The sequence below is a fragment of the Cannabis sativa genome, chromosome X (assembly GCF_029168945.1).
Source record: "Cannabis sativa cultivar Pink pepper isolate KNU-18-1 chromosome X, ASM2916894v1, whole genome shotgun sequence".
Taxonomy (NCBI): domain Eukaryota; kingdom Viridiplantae; phylum Streptophyta; class Magnoliopsida; order Rosales; family Cannabaceae; genus Cannabis; species Cannabis sativa.
Window position 1 is genome coordinate 77,417,597 of NC_083610.1, and position 18,878 is coordinate 77,436,474.

Consider the following 18,878-nt stretch of genomic DNA (forward strand, 5'->3'; position numbering starts at 1 on the left):
GACAGTTCTCATGATCGAGGAAACTATCAAGACAAAATTCCCGATTTTGTTAAATCTTCAAAAAATCATAACTAATTCAAATAAAATCCAAATTGAGTTCTGTAAAAGGCTAACTTGCTTAATTTTTTCCATACTATCCAATAAAAATAATTCCAGAACCGAAATAACAATTATTTTTCACGAAAATTTCACAATCATCAATCAATCATCAAATAACACTCAATACAACATGATACCATCCAAAGAACATACAAACAATCGTTTTAAAGTCCAAATTACATGTAAGTAAATCAATTACCATGGCTCTGAGGCCAGTTGTTGGAAATTATTTTACCAGGATCTTAGATCTACTCACAAGTATGTTTATTAACATCCTAAATATGAACTTTCTAAAACGATAAAATAAACACATATAAAGTTTAAGAAACCTTACATTGGGTGCAGCGGAATAATATGACTCCTTCCGTTCGTATATCTAGCCCTTGATTCCTTTCTCAGAAAGGTAACATTATCAATATCCGAACCTCGGATCTCTTTCTCTCGAATCTTTGATGCCGAAACTCCTTTTCTTGAATGTCTTTCTTCACGATCTTCCTCACTATGATCGAGGTATCACTTGATGTGTGTGGGCACTACTCTAATCACTAAGAGAGGTTCGAAATATTGAGGAAGAAAAGAGAGAGAGAGTGGCGGCTAGAGAAGAGAGTGGAGGCTCGTGTTTTTCCGATTCGTAAAGTGTAATTTTCCCGAAGCCTTCACTATCTATTTATAAAAGCATTCCTCTGGGCTTGATTTGAATTATATGGCATTAAAATAATTAAAAAAAAATCATTTAAAAAAGATGACATAAGTGGCCGGCCCTAGGCTAGGTGGACTGGGCCTTATTTTTGCAATTTTGCAATTTTACCACTTTTGTATCTGATTTTCTCAAAAATGCCAATTTCCTAATTCAATCATTTAAATGCCAATTCTAACTATTTAATAACTATAAATAATTATTAAATAATATTGTCATTTATCATATTTATTAATTGAACCATACAAAGTATCATAATTAACAAATATGCCCCTATAAACTCTTTCTTTACAATTTCGCCCTTACTTAAGTGAAAATTTCACAAATAGACATAGTCTAATTCGTGAATTATAATTGATTAATCAAAACCAATTACATGAGTCTTACAAGCAATATTATCTCAACTAGTGGGGGGACCATGGGTCTATATAACCGAGCTTCCAATAAGTAGATCAAGAATTTAGCACTAAAATTCACTAACTTATTAATTCTTCGTTGAATCCACGCATAGAACTTAGAATTGCACTCTCAGTTATATAGAATGCTCTATATGTTCCACCATATAGACACATCATTAGTTATCCATTGTTATAATCCTAATGTGATCAATGATCCTCTATATGAATGATCTACACTGTAAAGGGATTAAATTACCGTTACACCCTACAATGTATTTATTCCTTAAAACACTTGACCCCGTATAAATGATATTTCAGCTAATGTGAAATGAGTACTCCACCATTTATGTTCGTTTGGTCAAGCTCGAAGGAGATCATCCTTTGCTTACTATTCGCCGACAGGCTATGCGTATTCCATGTTTATGATAGCGCTCCCACTCAATTGCACTACCGTGTTCCCAAAATGTACGTATCACCCTGACCTAAAAGTAGGCTTAACTAACAAATCAAAGAACACGAATAGCCTTTCAAGATTGAGCCTAATCATATCTGGATTAAGATCATTTGATCTAGGATCAACTAGGCGATATTGACTTGAATAGATTTTACGGTAAGTTTAATTAAATCTAAGTCAAAGTTCAATATCATTCCTTCCGATGCATACTCCATGCATCCAACCTGAGCTTTACTTTAACCAATGTTCTGGAAAGAACATAGTATTTCTCCAAATACAAGTAAACTCTTGTTGTAGATTATCATATCAGTAAAACCCTATGTCTGATAAATCTAGGAAACTTTATTCACATAGTCATGTTTACTTTCCAATGTGTTGACGACACAATAAACAGGATCAAGTATGTGAAAAGGGTTTCAGATGAATTTATACATTATGTACATATAATCATGAAATAAATCATGTGAACCATGCAACATTAAATGTTATTTCTGATCTATATTAATAAGTAAATCTGATTATATTGAAATGAGTTTTATTTAGGGCATAAAACCCAACATATATATAAATATATATATATCTATATCACTATACGTTATTATTATTATTATTATTATTATTATTATTATTATTATTATAAAGTCTTTTTTTTTTAACAATTTAGATGCCAAAGTATTTTTTTATTTAAGGTGAGATTTTTTTGTGTTAATAAATTGATTTTCTCACCTTTATAATTGTTTTTAATGCACTTTTCTATCATAAGAAAGAATCTTATTTCATCTTTCCATTTTATATGTTTGGAAACTTCTTGTAAGACAAGAAATTCTCTTATGAAAAATTGGCTTTCTATGGAAACTTTGATCATGATTATTTTTCCTTAATGAATTCGATTGTGTCTTGATAAGATCAGATTAAGCACACTGTTTTTAGCAGGTATCAAGTCCATATACATGATCGGACACTATTTTGGCAAGTTTCCTTTTTTGGTCTGGTTTGTTGCTACAGAACCTGTCTCTGATGTTGCAAAACAAGATTTTCGTTTAGGAAAGTTTGTACAACTATGGAATCGACTTTGTAGTTGTCTCTAGGATTTCTATGTACTATAAATAGAACCTAGAGAGTAGCCAATCAATTCAACTCTTCTAGCTTTCATTTTTTACATATTCTCATTTGTGAAGAGAGAGTTCTTTTTGTGAGAACCTAGTTGTTAATCTAGGTTTTAGTGTTGATAAATTTATTCTTATACTGGTCTTAGGGTTGGTTAGAACATCTTGATTGAACAAGAGAAAGGTCTTCGGGAGAAGACTTGTTCAAGCCTTACTTCAAGAGGAAGTAAGCACTCACACTTCAAAGACGAAGGGAGTTCGTTGTTTGAAGGTGGTTCTGAAATCAGATTCATGAAGTGCATTACAAAAGATTGCAGCAAAGATTTAGAGGGAGTCTAAACTTGTTTAAGTCAATTGTCTTTGTAATTGTTGATACTTTATTAATTGATTTCTTTCTCTGGGCGTGCCTCGTGGACTAGGAGTGTTCAAAAGAACACTGATACCACGTACAAATCTCTTGTGTCAAGTGATTTTATTTTCTGCAATTATTTTTATTTCTGTTGGTTCTGGTTTGTTTTTGCAAAACTGTTTTCTGCAGTAACAGAATTACATTCTGCTATTGCAGACTATTACAGTTAAATATTTATTAGTTTTCTATAATAATTATTGACATTTGCAAAAACTTAATTTTTTAATTATTATTATTATTTTTATCACCTTTTTTTTAAATAAATAAATTTATATATATTTATATCACAATTAACAAAAAAGAAATAATAACTATTAAAAATAAATAAATAACCAATTTTTTTTTTCAAATATCACTCATCAATTAATTACTCACATTTTTTTTCTTTTTCAAACTATAATCAATATATATATATATCATATATTCCTCTAATTTTTTTCACCGCCATATATATATATAATCTTCATACCTCTCACTATTTTGCTTATTGGTATATATACCTCTTATTATCATTTTTTTTTTAATTTTATGTGTATAGAAAAATAGTTTTCCACTTCTATATTATTTTTTTAAAGTTACTTTCGTTAGTATTGATTTTGTATTTTGTTTATACATATTATAAAAGAGAAGTATGAGGTAATGACATGGCTCTCTAAAATCACTCAAAATAACTCTATCTATTTTCTCCTTAAATATCTCATTTAAATTAATAAAATAACACTTTAAAATCACTTAAAATAGTTCTATCTAATTTTTTATTTTTAATTCTTTTTATAAATATTAATTGATTAATTAACTAAAAAAATTATTTGTATCCAATTCAAAAAAATTTCTAACTAACTAAAATAACAATAGGTAGCAACTAAAAAAAATATTATAATTATCATTAATAATAATATTAATATTAATAACAATTAAAAAAAATATTTATTAAAATAAATAAATAAATTTTCTAAACTAATAAAAAAAAAAGATAAGTAGCAACCAAAAAAATATTTTTCTTCTTATTATTAAAAATAATATATATGTGTATAGTGTAAAAAACCCGTATGAAAGTATTAAAAAAATATTGTGTCAAAAAATAAAATCTAAATATGATTCTTGTAGTCCGTTTATAAATAGTGGAGTGAAATACAATGATGACAATAATAATTTTGAATATAATGACAAGATACGGTTATAACAACGATTTTGAATTAACGTAGTCCCGACTACAAGACATTAATGATACAACAATTTTGAGATCATATATATATGGTCATTTTTTAATAGGTTTATTAATTAATTTTTTAGACCTCAATTTTGTGTAAATGTTCTTCAAATTTTATTTTTTTTTGAAAATAAATCTTTATTTCTTTTATTTATTAAATAAGAAATTGTATGATAATTTTTTTTTTTATATTTTTGAATTAAAAAAATAGTAAAATAGTTACTTATATTGTTAAAATAAAATATTAAATTTTGAAATTTAATATATATTATTAAACAAAATATAACTGTACGCGAAGTGCGAATTGTTTACTAATTTATAATATAAAAAATAAAATTTAAAATAATTAATTATTGGCATATAAAAAACATGCACGAATGTTACAGACCATTTCTTATTCTTTATAATTTTCTAAAAATAAACAAGATGTAAATAAAATAATGAACACTATCGTATCAATATAACTTTTTTTTGGTGTAAAAAAGCCTGTTATGTGCCATGAGCGTCCATTATTTATTAAAAATATGGACTAATTGGTAATTAACGAAAAGTAAAAGCCCCTAAAAAAATAAAAGTAAAAGTAAAATACCTAAACAAAAATGACAAAATAAATACAATCCCAATTTAAGCACGTGAGGTGGGCATCACTAACATAGGTTTGGATCGTAAGATTCTCACGTGCGAGCTTCATACGTGTGTAATGCAAATGACTATTTTGTTTTGTTTTTTTTATTTTAATAAAAGAGAAACTATCGTATTCACACGACTCGTGAAAAATCCTTAAAAAAAAGAAAAAAAAATTAAACTACCGACATTGCCCACACAAATTCTAAACAAATCAATTTAGAAAGATGGGTATTTTGGGGATTTCATTAATGAATTAGACCGGCCGACGAACGGAGAAAAACCCGGCCGGGGAGAGTGGCTCGATATTTCCTATATAAACCCGTAAGTAAGCCCCTTATTTCTTCATTTTAGGTTCTTTCTCTCTGGCTTTGCTCTCTCTCTCTCTTAACTCAACCCTATAACTTCTAAATCAAATATTATTTTATATCTTCACCTTCTAATTTTTCTATACGAGAAAGCTATTTAAAGAGGTAAATTTTCCGTTAGCTACAGTATTTTCCCCTAAATTTATTTAATTTTTTTTATCATACAGAAAGATCAGTGAATATGGATAATGAGATTGAAGAAAATATTTAATCTTGGCGTTTGACTATTATAGATTAATGCTTAAACTTATTGGAATGACTTTGTGTGTCGTGAATTTGAATAAGTTAGTTTGGGTTCGATCTGTGTAGAACTTGTGTGGATTGTGGTTTTGAGGACTGGGCATATGAATTAGTGTTACGAGGATTGGATTGTGGAGCCTTATGGAAGTATTTTTTTTTCCTTTTCATTGTGTGTGTGTGTGTCGAAATCCCTAGAATGAATGTTAGGTTAGTTGCGAGGATTGAAATTGTGGACGGTATGAGGGGTTGTTTGTGCTTTTGATCTAGTTTTGTTTATTGGATTGATTGAATAATTGTTAGTGATGATAGTGTTATGTGGATGGTGTTCTTAGCAATATATTTTCATCTACTTTATCGTCTTTTTAAGGGATTATAACGCTTACTGATGTTGCTTTTAGGGTTTTCTCTACTAATATTCTTAGTTGTATTGGGCCTTACTCTGCATTGTGCTATTTGGTGCCGTTGCAATGGTCAAATATCATTCCTCTTAGTTACATACATGTATGCCATATCCTTTTTACTTTGATTTATCACTGATTCTATGGTGTTATATCATTCAGGATACATAGTAAAATTAAATTTATTCCCGAAAAGTTCTTTTACTTGATGACTTGAAGTTCATGGTATTACTCGGTGATCTGACAGACCTTGTTTTAGTTTGATAAACCCTTAGTGCCAGTTCATACTTTTTTCTTTTAATTTCTTATTCTCAATCAGGTTCATGAGATTTTTTTTTTACTTAAATTTATTGCTTTGCAATTTTGGAAATTTTATTATTATTATCCTTATTATTTTTTGACAGAAAGAGCTAGTTGGCACTGAGTTGGACTGTTCGTTACGAAGTTTAGTTTGTATGTATTTACATATGAGATGGGTTCTCGAGGAAAGCTTTTATTTGATCTCAACGAACTCCCTTCCGAGGATAACAATGAGGACAGCGATGGGGTCGTACGTTTCCAGCCACAGAAGGCCCTTCCATCTGCAAATCCCGAGACTATGGAAAGGTTAGCAGTGTCAGCTACTGCCAAAGGAAATGCAAACAAGAATTCTTTTTCTCACGCATCATCTGTATCTGGTTTTCAACCCTTTGTTCGACCCAGGTCTGCCCATGGCCCTGAAGGGGGTATTGAACAGAAGATGAGACATCAGATTTCCAACAATCCCTCTACTTCTAAGTCAAATAAAGAGGATATGAAAGCAGTACCTGTTTCTGGTAGTTCAGATGCTCCACCAACAGAAAGAGAAGAAGGAGAATGGTCTGATGCTGAGGGTGAGGGTTCTGCCGTAGTATATAGAAGTAGACGTATGGATAAACAGGTTAAAGTTTCACAAGAGCAGGTAATGTCTGGAGCAATGGACCATGTTGCTTCTGGTGCTACTGCTGATGGTAGTTCGTCCTGTGTAAAAAATTCTGAAATTGCCAAGGATGAAAGTATCAAAAATTTGTCTTTAGAAGTAGATCCAATTGCTAATGATGAAAGTGGGAAAGTCAGCCGTAACATAGAAGGGAGTCTAAAAACTGATGATGTATCTGTGGATTGTCAAGAGGAGCCTGGTTGTATTCCAAAGCAACGGGAAGTTAAGGGTATTGAAGCAATTCATGCAATTAAGTGTGCAAATAATCCGGTGAAGAGGAAGATAGATCAGCAGCATGAAGCAAAGTTGGGAAAGAAACGTAGTAGGCAGACCATGTTTCTTAATTTGGAAGATGTTAAGCAGGCTGGTTCTATTAAATCTTCAACGCCTCGAAGGCAAGCTTTCTCTTCAGCTATTGGAACTAGAACAGTGAAGGAAACCCGTACAGCTCCTCCACCTGTGGAGCGCTTTGTAGAAAAGCAAAATCAATCAATACTGAAAGAACATAGACAAGTTGACGCCTCTTGTGGCGAAGAAGGAAATCCTTTGGAATCGAGTGAATCAAAATACGAAACCAACGGTGATGTCAATTCTGGGATTGTTAAGTCTAGGAAGCAAATTGCTGGTGACAGTGATGCAGCTATGGAGGCCTTGCCACCTGTTCCTAGACAGAGTTCATGGAAGCAGCCTACAGATACAAGGCAACCGAAGAATTTGCAGGGTTCAAATAGGAAGCCATTGCTTTCAGGTTATAATTCCATGGACTCAAAAGTTGGAAACAAAAAGCCGCAGCCAGCCAAGAAGCAAACAACTTTGAGTAATGCATACCAAGACACATCAGTAGAGCGTCTTATACGGGAGGTCACCAATGAAAAGTTTTGGCATCACCCAGGTATGATTTGTACAATCTTTTGTTATAATTTTGTTCTCTGGTGCCTTTATATTTCATCGTACTTGGAAACTTTGGGCTATTTTCAGTGACAAGTTTTGTTTTTTTTTTATGCTAAATCTTAATGACAACAGAACTAGCGAAGGTAATGAAAATTATACTGTGAAATCGAGCATTTGAGCTAACATGATTTTACTGTAACATCTCAATTTCACTATGTAGTTTTTGTCACCATTTTTTCGCATTGTCAATGTCATGCTCTCAATCTCATGGTATATTGATTAAAGGGCGTGGAGTTTTTGATCTGATATATTGCTATGATGATTTGTGTTTTACCTAAAAGAGTAGGAAGTTTTGGTAAAATTGTTTTGACTACAACAACTATGTGATGATTGTGTTCTACCCAAGTAAATATAAATATTTTTGGTCAAATTAGTATTTTAACTATTTCCTTTTTTTGAAGAAATTATTTTAGCTATTTCAATCAGATTTTATTATATTTTGCTCAGGAGTGCTGGAATAACCCTTTCAAAGTTTGTTCTCTAACCATTGGCAGGGCATGTTTGATAGAAACTTTTGCCATCATGATGAATTTTGATTAGTGCTGTGACAATATTTGATGATTTATAACACTCCCCAGCTTATTATAATGAAAAGTTTTCATTACTGGTTCAATTGCTTTTTTAGGTTTAATATAACTTCCTTTTGTGCTTATGTGGACTGCCTTTGTTGTGAATTCTTTTGGTGATCTGGTTCCTTAGTATTGCATGATTTCATGTATCTCTATTTATAATCGTTAAATTCTTATTCTAGTTGGGGAAGGGGATTTAGTGATCTCTCTTTGATTGATTGTTTTATGAGTTGAAATTATTATTCTCAGGGGAGACTGACCTCCAATGTGTTCCTGGTCGGTTTGAATCTGTGGAGGAGTATGTCAGAGTATTTGAGCCTTTGCTGTTTGAGGAATGCAGAGCACAGCTTTACAGCACGTGGGAGGAATTAAGTGAAACAATATCAAGAGATACACATGTAATGGTCCGTGTAAAGAGCATTGAAAGGAGAGAAAGAGGTACTGCAAAGTCTACAGGTCCTTTTTTTTCCTGTTGGTTGATGCCATGGTACACCCGATTACTGAATGGTTGAAAGTATATCTTTGTTTACAGCTGAAGCATATAGGCTATATTTGCTTTGCTGTGATCATACTGTTTTTATGAGGCTCTAAGCATGATGGAATATTATTACATGAAACCTGTATTTTTTGGAAAATGTTTCTGCCGCGGTGGCATGCAATATTAAATGCATTTAATGTGATTTGGGCTTTTATTTTAGCTAAATTAACCAAAGCATGTGTCTTTTTGTTGTAGGATGGTATGATGTAGTTGTCCTTCCATCAAATGAGTGCAAATGGACATTTAAGGAAGGAGATGTAGCTATTCTTTCATCTCCCAGGCCTGGATCTGGTACATATTGGACAATATATTTCTTCCATTCATTGATTATTAGATTGTAGACCTTTAGTCAAGTTTTCCTAATTATAATTCCTATTTGTCAATTAGCTCGATCCAAGCGTAGCAACACTTCTGTTGCTGATGATGATGAAGATCTAGAAATCAGCGGACGTGTGGCGGGTACTGTTAGGCGACACATTCCTCTTGATACTCGTGATCCTCTAGGGGCTATCCTTCACTTTTACATCGGCGACTCGCATGATTTTAATGGGTATTTTAGGATTTGCAACTTATTTTCTTTGCTCCTTTTCACAATCTTTTGCTCTTCTTTTGTTTTTTTTGTTGTGGTGGTGTTGTGACTTTTATATTGTTCTCTCAGCAATCGTGTTGACTTTTTTCATCTATCCTTTTTGGTTGATTTTTCCAGCTCAAATGATGATGACCATATTGTGAGAAAACTGCTGCCTAAAAGTACTTGGTACTTAACTGTGCTTGGTTCTCTTGCAACTACTCAGCGGGAGTACGTTGCACTTCATGCATTTCGTCGTCTGAATTCACAGGTGACTGTCATTTATAACGTCTTTTGGTTCTTGAAGTTTTTCTTCAACATTTGACTGACCTTTTTGTGCAGATGCAAGCTGCAATTCTTCAGCCTAGTCCGGAACATTTCCCAAAATATGAGCAGCAAACCCCTGCCATGCCAGACTGTTTCACGCAGAACTTTGTTGATCATTTGCACAGGACCTTCAATGGACCCCAGTTAGCAGCAATCCAGTGGGCAGCAACGCATACAGCTGCTGGTACTACTGGTGGGATTACAAAAAAGCAAGATCCGTGGCCCTTTACTCTTGTCCAAGGACCTCCTGGAACAGGTAAGACACACACTGTCTGGGGAATGCTAAATGTCATCCATCTTGTCCAGTATCAACATTATTACACTTCTTTGCTCAAGAAACTTGCACCAGAGAGCTATAAGCAGGGGAACGAAAGCAGCTCTGACCATGTGACTGTGGGATCGATTGATGAGGTTCTTCTAAATATGGATCAGAATCTCTTTCGTACCCTTCCAAAGCTCTGCCCCAAGCCTAGGATGTTAGTTTGTGCCCCATCTAATGCTGCAACTGATGAGCTTCTTGCTCGTGTCCTTGACCGTGGATTCATCGATGGTGAGATGAAGGTTTATCGGCCTGATGTGGCGCGGGTTGGGGTTGATTCACAGACACGAGCTGCTCAGGCTGTCTCTGTTGAGCGGAGAACTGAACAACTTTTGGTCAAGAGTCGAGAGGAAGTCTATGGATGGATGCACCAATTAAGAAGCCGTGAAGCTCAGTTTGCTGCACAGATAACTAATCTACAAAGAGAACTTACTGTTGCAGCTGCTGCTGTTCGTTCCCAAGGGTCAGTTGGTGTTGATCCTGATGTTCTCGTAGCCAGGGATCAGAATCGTGATGCATTGCTCCAGAGCCTTGCAGCAGCAGTTGAAGGCAGAGATAAAATTTTAGTTGAATTGTCTCGCCTTGTCATATTAGAAGGGAAGTTCCGTCCTGGCAGCAACTTCAATTTGGAAGAAGCACGTGCTAATCTAGAGGCAAGTTTTGCAAATGAGGCTGAGGTTGTTTTTACTACTGTCTCGAGCAGTGGTCGAAAATTGTTTTCTCGTCTTACTCATGGGTTTGATATGGTGGTGATAGATGAGGCAGCTCAAGCAAGTGAAGTGGCAATTCTTCCTCCTCTTTCTCTTGGTGCTGCAAGATGTGTACTTGTTGGGGATCCTCAACAGCTCCCTGCAACCGTTATTAGCAAGGCAGCTGGAACTTTGCTATACAGTAGAAGTCTTTTCGAAAGATTCCAGCTAGCAGGATGTCCCACAATGTTGTTATCTGTTCAGTACAGGATGCATCCTCAAATCCGTGATTTCCCTTCAAGGTACTTCTACCAAGGACGCCTTACAGACAGTGAGAGTGTGGCTAATTTACCTGATGAGGTTTACTATAAGGACCGTTTACTTCAGCCTTACATCTTTTTTGACATTACTCATGGGCGGGAATCACACAGAGGTGGATCTGCTTCTTATGAAAACACACATGAAGCACAAATTTGCCTTCGGATGTATGAGCATCTTCAGAAAACTGTGAAATCTTTTGGAGTTGGTAAAGTCACAGTTGGCATAATCACGCCATACAAGCTGCAGTTAAAATGTCTTCAACGTGTGTTTGGGGAAGTTCTGAATTCAGAAGAAGGAAAGGACATATATATAAATACTGTAGATGCTTTCCAGGGCCAAGAACGTGATGTGATTATAATGTCATGTGTGCGTGCTTCAAGCCACGGGGTTGGCTTTGTTGCAGACATCCGTCGAATGAATGTCGCTCTCACTCGTGCAAGAAGAGCTCTTTGGGTAAGGTTTCCATTTTCACCTTTCTATTTTGGTTTAAAGCATTGTTGTGTTCCATCAAAAAAAAAGCATATTGTTGTGTTACTCCTTTTATGATTGTGCACCTGGTAACTTTATAACACTGATTTATATGCTTTATTATGAACAATTTTATTTCTTTATATATATAGTTTTCCCTAAAACTAAATATGTGTTTACAGGTCATGGGAAATGCAAATGCTTTAACACATTCTGATGACTGGGGTGCATTGATTGCTGATGCCAAAGCCCGGAACTGTTACATGGACATGGACTCTATCCCCAAAGATATTTTGGCACTGAAGGGACCTTCTTACAATCCCATGCCAGGAAAGATGCTACCAAATATGAGGGGTTTAAGGTCTTCTGGACCAAGACATAAATCATTTGATATGCATATGGAGTCTAGGTCAGGCACACCATCTGAAGATGAAGAGAAGTCAAGTGCCTCAGTAATATCTAGGAATGGAAGTTACAGGCACTTTAAACCACAGTTTGATAATTCCTTGGACGACTTTGATCAGTCAGCAGGTGATAAATCTAGGGATGCCTGGCAATATGGTATTCAAAAGAAGCAAAGTTCTTCTGGGGCTGTGGCAAAGAGAGAGATGTAGTTAAAGATGGTTGTCTATTAATTCTGTTGTGCTTCTAGGAGCTTCATGACATTTTTTATTTTCCTGATCTTGGATGGTACACTTGGTGCTCTGCCAGTAAGCCCTTTGGGCATTAGCGCTCTGCATGCTGGTCCCAAGAGTTTGAAGCATTCAATTAGAGACACTTCCGTATCGGACTTCATGCTGATTAAAATTGCAGGTGAACATATGAATAAAAGGGAAAGAAAAGAAAAGGAATTGGAAGAGAGGGCGGTCTGGTTGAGAGTGGAAGTTGGATGAAATTGCAGAAAGATTTGTTTAGTTGAATCAACTCCTACAATTTCTCTCACCAGAGGCGGCTTTTGATGCTTGTTTGGTGGTGAAAAAACATAACCACTTTCCATTTGGTCCTCCAGCTTACAGGCTTGTGAAGGTATTCTTATAATTTTTTTTTTTAAAAATGGTCTCAGAAATTTATTGCACTTTCATAGAACACTTGCATGTTGCGATCGACCAACTTCTTTGTAACTGGACGAGTCCGTTTCAGTTTACATCTCACAGGTTGAATACCATTTGTCCAGGAATCTTATTGGTGGTATCAACAAGCTGCAAAGTTTTAATGAAGGAAATTCGGCCAATGTTTGGTGGCTACTCACTTAGCTGTTCTAACAAGTATACACCGCTAACTTTGTTTTTTTTCTTCTTTTTCTTTTTTGTTGTTGGCACTTCCAGTTAGAAAATTGACATCACAAATGCATAGGTGCAGTGTAAATTTTTTTGAACATGAATAATTATTGTTACATGTCAATGAATGAAAAATGGAAATGTAAAATTTTGGTGGATTTTTGATGTTTGTTTGTTTAAATGTTTAAGTGGTATAGACTTGTCTGTAAGTATAACATGGCAGCAAAGCAATAATTCCCTATTACTCGAAATGTTTTTATTTTATTTTATTTTTTATTTTTCTCAAGATACTCAAATCTAGTCAGGAATGGCAAATGGGGCGGGTGTGCCCCGACCCGAGAAGTCATTGCCCCGCCCCGATTACTTCAGAAGTTTAGCTGGGTCTGACCCGACCCGATCCAACCGGGTTGTATTCGACCCGATCCAACCGGGTTGTCTATGTGACTAGGGTCAATTTCTGGGTAAAGATTTTCCCCCTAAATCAACTTTATACTTGTGTGAGGTTGACTTGATGACGAGAATTAAGCTCGTTTCTCTTGAAACTACAAGGTGGGCATTAATTTTGACAATCTCAACAACTGTTTTCTGTTCTTCAACGACTCCTAGTGCAATTAGGGATTTCAAAAATTGTGTTCTCAGTTGAAATAGGGAATTCGAAATTTAAAGCTAAAAGGAAAGAGAGAAAAAGAAAAGATAATAGTCTTTTTTTCTCTCTCTCTCTCTCTCATCTTTCTTTTTAAATTTAAATTTAAATTTACTCCTTATTGGCTTAGGAGAAGAGGAGATCAATTGCCATAAATAGAATACTCCTCTAATCACCTTTCCCATTGCTTCAAACTCCTATTGATGAAGAGGAGATCAATTGCCATAAATAGAGTTTGAGAATTCAACTTCTATTAATTCTTTAAGTGTTTTTCAATTTCAGGTAAAAATTCAAAATTTTCATTTTTTTTTTCAATTTTTTTTCTCCTTCTCCTTTTGTAAAGCTTAGTTTAAGGATTCTAGATCTTATTGGGAATCCTTAAACTCCATTAATAAGCCCTCCGAAAATCAAATATGCGATTTTCATGTCAGCTGTTTGAGTTGAAATTCTACCTTCCTAGAAGGTGCAATTTGTCTGAAAGGAACTATTTTGAGCTAAATTAAGTTGATGTTCAGCTGGTTCAAGTTGAGGAGATTTGGGTTGGAAGCAAAAATGCCTCGTGTGAGAAGAACTAGAAGATAACTCGAGGACTATGACCTACACACGACGCAATTCATCCGTGCAAAGTTCACTATGCCAAAGTCTAAGAATCTAGATAAGGCCCATGGGGGGAAAGTTATGGCAATTGGGTTACTCACTACTGCCATTAAAAGGAAAGATCTAAGAGATCTTGAATTTGAGCTAAGGCCTCTTGTATTTAGTTCAATCACTAAGCACCAAGTAGAACTGATTCGAGATGAGTATTCTCCACCCGAAACTGTTGTCAGAACCCAAAATCTGGTGTCCCATTGGTTCTTGAAATCCCTATTGTAGTGCTTGGTCGAGGTTTCACATGAACACGAGTGCATTCTTTCCTCTACAGTCGTGGTATGTGTTGATCGCTATTACTTTGGGGTATGTCCTTATTAGATGAATTTGAAAAGTTACCTAATTCTGTCGACATTCTTCATCTTTTATCGTCTACAGAATTGGCCTATTCTGACTCCTCTTAAGGTCAATTTTTTGTGTGATCTGAAAAGGATTTCCACCCACAAAGAAAAAGGATTCTACCATCTCCATCAATTTAGTGTGTACATTGACAACATCACTAAGAGTAACTGTGGACTTTACCATAAAGAGTATTTCTACATTCTCATCATCCCTTCAAGACATTTTACCTTCCAAAAGGTTGGCCCTTTTAAAAGACTTGCTCCACTGATTGACATGAAGCGGAGAGCAAATGCCATGCTAACTGACATTGATTTACGGGAGAGAGATGGCAAGATGTTGTTCACTGATGACAACATCCGTCGCGTAGGGTTTATAGCAACTTGCCAGTGAGTGTATGTTGATGCTCGCTTTGCTGATGATTCTTGGACAATGCCCTTGGAAGATGAAGAAAGTGGGCTGAGTGGCACTTCCATTGGGTCTGAAGTGATGTCAGAAGATGGTGGAGTTGGTTCTAGTGATGAAGCCAAAGTTGAACCTTCGAGTCACACTAAAGCTTGTGTGCCCGAGCGAGTTGGGAAATCACCAGGGTGTTGATGTTTTGCAAATAAGATGAGTTTCCTTGCTACCATGGCTTCCTGCTCTAAGAGAAAGAAACCTGTAACCAGGACTGACGAACCTCCCACTCGAGAGGTCGTGCAAACCATTCCTACTGCTTCTCTTGCTCATCTGAGGAGGTCTAGGAAGAAGGGAAAAGTTGTTGTGACTAAGAATTCTTCTCTAGTAAGGGATTCGTTCAAAGGAAAAGAGAAGTCATTAAATTGAAGATGAGCCTTCTACTTCTTCGATGGTCATTTTTCTGGGAGAGATGGATATGGCTGAGCCGATCTCTCATTAGTCGGAGGTTGTGGCCAACCTGCGTGCACAAGGCACACTATTGTTAGCATCTGGAGAGGCTTTGATTACTTCTAAGGAAGAGAGTAAACCCTTGGGGAAGTTGGTGTCTATCAAGCCTCCTCATGTTATTTCCCATAAGGGTTTTAGTGAAATCTTTGGGGTGAGTATCTTATCCTACTTTTACTTCTCTTGTTTAGTCAAAGTCATTTTTTGACCTTATTTTTTCACTTGCACGCTTGTGTGGGTTTCGCTTATTCTATGGACAACGAGCATAAGAGAGTGGCTGAGCTTGCAGAGAAATTGTCATTCGCCAAGTGAAGAGCTTCTGTTGTGGAGGCCAAGGTCACTGACTTAGAGAGCATAGTCAATGAGCTTGAAACTAGTGTCTCAGATCTTTGAGGTGCTACAGATCTTGCCAAGGACCGTGAAAAGATCTTGAAAAAAGAGCTCACAACTTTGAGAATGAAATCTTGTGAAGTAGAAGAGTCCCTTCGCAAGTCCCTTGACAAAAAGACCTTAAGTGTTGCTGAATCGGAAGGTCAAGTTCGTTGTCTTGAGGGCCAAATGGCAGCCCTAGAGGCAAAGGCAGATGCAGATGTTTCCCTTTACAAGGGATATTTCTTTGATGCCATTTACAACTCTTGGTCAGCCAATGGAGGAGTTGCTGGCTTTAATTGGGAAACCTTTGATGAAGAGAAGATCACATTCTTTTCGAGCCAATGCGAGCGGTGGACAAATGAGGCAATTCTTCGTGACGTCAACTTTGAGTTGAATGGTGACGTCCCAGATATCGGAGATGCATCAGGAGTCAAAGGCTACAATCTAGAGCACCCAAAATTGGCTGCACTTGAAGATGTACTAGAAGAGAATGCAACAAAAGTTGAGGAGCTATTCCAAAACTAGATAGCTGCTAGTTTTTTGAGGAGGTTGTCTTACTCCTTTTTTAATTAGTATTTAGCTTTAGTGTGTTAGTTGGTCCTCTCAGGTGGCCTTTTAGTGTGGATATGCCGTAGTAAAAATCAAATTTTGTTCCAATTTAATTAGAAATAAATTCCAATTGAATCTAGACTATAGTCCAATAATTTTTGTTTTTTTGGTTTTACTTTATCAGTTACCGTATGAACTTTAACACTTGCACAGTATGTCATGTCTTGAGAAACTCAATTACTGGGAGTAACGTCAATATTTTATAACGTGTCATTCCCATGAAAGTACTACTCATTTGTGCAAAAAACTTTGAATGCCCATGTAACACCTAGCTCATATTTACTAGGGTGTATATGCCCCTAAGTGATCAAAGAAGTATCTTCATTGGTCACTTGCCATATCAAATCCTGTTGGGCTTTCTTGATCATGAATCTTGAGGAGGTTTTACATGTTGAGCACTTGTCCACTTATATGGAGATTTGTGGGTTGGCAGTGTTTAACTCACTAAAGAAATAACCGAAGTTACCTCAAGACTAACTCTACAAGCTTTACTCAGTGCTTGAGAGCGTTGTTAGGTCTGTGAGCTATAATTGATTAATAACAACGAAGTACCAAAATTATTTTTTTCAACATTTTTTATCCTTCAAAAATTAAATCATTACCTAAATTGAAAAAAAGTGTTCACAAACTTGCACTTTCATCAAAAATAGCCGAGTTGATCCCTACTACACTGATGCCTAGCTCGACTAAAAGTGTAGGGGCCATAACTTGGCGATGGACCTCTTGACCTAGAGATGACTTTGCTGCATCTAGTCGATTCAAGAGGTGATCGATGCACTTGCTTGTGGTAAAATGAATCTCATTGTGAAGCGAGTTGTTTTGGAGACAACTACTTTATTAGCAGTATCGTCTTAGATGCAACCCGTTCAAGTACCTTGGTACGGGCACTGGATTCAAGTGGCAGTCATAGCAGGCCAACTTGTACGTCCTAGGTTCTAGTGCTTCAATGATGACATATGTTCCTTCCCAAAAGGTCCGAGTACTCCTGCTACTGCATCTTTTGTATTTAGGAATACTCGTCGTAACACCATATCTCCATGCTTAAATTTCCTATCTTTAAACTTGGAGTTGTAGTGTCGAGCGATCCTTTGTTGATACACGACCTTTGTGAGCTCATATTTCTCTCTGATTTTTTCAATTTCGTCTAGATACTCAACCAATAATTGGTGATTGACGTGTTGATCATAAGTGAGTCTTCAGTGAGACGGTGGTGTGAGCTCTACAAGTATCACTGCTTCATACCTGCAAGTCGAAGTAAAAGGAGTGTGATTAGTTGCTATTTTTTTTTGTAGTGCGATAAGACCATAACACTTTGGGTAATTCATTGAGCCAATTTCCTTTAGCTTACTCCAGGCGATTCTCTAGCGTATCTTTAAGAGTTTGATTAACAAATTCTACTTGCCCATTTGCTTGTGGGTAAGTGACTGCTGAAAAACTTTTAATGATTCTGTGTCTTTCACATAAATCAATAAGAAGTTCGTTGTCAGACTGTATTATATTGTCTGACACTATTTTTTGTGGAAGTCTGTAACAACAGATGATATTCTTGACTACGAAGTTGAGAACTTTCTTCGATGTTATAGTGGCTAAGGGCTCTACTTCATTCCATTTGGTGAAATAGTCCACTACCACTACCGCATATTGGACTCCGTCTTTTCCCTTAGATAGGGAGTCTATGAGATTGATTCCCCGGACGGTGAATGTCCAGGGACTTTGCATACTCTTGAGCTCGTTTAGGGTAGTCCTGGGTATTTTTGGAGAATCTTTTGCACTTTTCACACCTTTTGACATAGTCCATTGAATCTTCGACCATTGTTGGCCAAAAGTACCCCTACCTCAATATCTTTTTCGAGAGGCTTTTCCTCAAACGTGGTTGCCACAAAAACCTTCATGTACCTCGACCATGAGTAGCTTTGCTTTTTCTTTCATGACACACCTTAAAAGAGGCACTGAGTAGCTTCTTCTATACATCACTCCATCCATGATGATAAAGTAATCTTTTTTTCTTATCAGTTTCTTAGCTTTGTTCTGGTCTTTTAGAAGAATACATTGTTCTAAGTATTGATCAATCGAGGTCATCCATGATGGACTACTGTTGATCATGAGAATAGACTCTAAGTCTTCACTGATGCTTGGTTGAGTAAGGTATTTAATAGGAACTATGTTTAGAATGTCGGAGTCCGTTGTACTAGCTAGTTTAGCTAGGGAATTTGCATTTTCATTTTCCTCATGTGGTGCTTACTGAATGGAGTATTGCTTTAGCTACGCTAACAGATCCTTAGCTTTCCTCAAGTATGCTATCATTTTGGGCCCTCGGGCTTGGTATTCGCCAAGAATTTGATTGACAACAAGCTAAGAGTCACTATAGATCTCCGA

The 18,878-nt window shown here is 35.9% G+C and overlaps 1 protein-coding gene across 5 annotated transcripts; it reads left to right on the plus strand.

Annotated features, from left to right (window-relative positions):
* The first annotated feature begins 5,138 nt into the window (after positions 1–5,138).
* On the plus strand, positions 5,139–13,148 carry LOC115698246 (uncharacterized ATP-dependent helicase C29A10.10c). Of its 5 annotated transcripts, none has more exons than XR_009685338.1 (9): positions 5,139–5,321; positions 6,408–7,853; positions 8,731–8,919; positions 9,215–9,310; positions 9,407–9,569; positions 9,726–9,858; positions 9,930–11,696; positions 11,894–12,737; positions 12,886–13,148. XR_009685338.1 is itself a non-coding variant. In XM_030625473.2 (9 exons), the coding sequence occupies exons 2-9, from the start codon at positions 6,476–6,478 to the stop codon at positions 12,323–12,325; spliced, it is 4,062 nt and encodes a 1,353-aa protein (XP_030481333.1). In that variant the 5' UTR covers positions 5,330–5,470; positions 6,408–6,475; the 3' UTR covers positions 12,326–13,148. The 5 variants fall into 5 exon arrangements, 2 of the variants coding, with proteins under 2 accessions (XP_030481333.1, XP_030481310.1); XR_004008081.2 differs by lacking the exon at positions 5,139–5,321 and adding an exon at positions 5,330–5,470 and having other exon boundaries at positions 12,852–13,148; XR_004008080.2 differs by lacking the exon at positions 5,139–5,321 and adding an exon at positions 5,330–5,470.
* Positions 13,149–18,878: the final 5,730 nt, after the last annotated feature.

Excerpts from the sequence above, each read along its gene's own strand:
- LOC115698246 (XM_030625450.2), top strand. The coding sequence starts at position 6,476 with ATGGGTTCTCGAGGAAAGCTTTTATTTGATCTCAACGAACTCCCTTCC. Across the intron at positions 7,854-8,730 it reads AAAGTTTTGGCATCACCCAG|GGGAGACTGACCTCCAATGT; the intron begins GTATGATTTGTA and ends TATTATTCTCAG. Across the intron at positions 9,859-9,929 it reads TTCGTCGTCTGAATTCACAG|ATGCAAGCTGCAATTCTTCA; the intron begins GTGACTGTCATT and ends CTTTTTGTGCAG.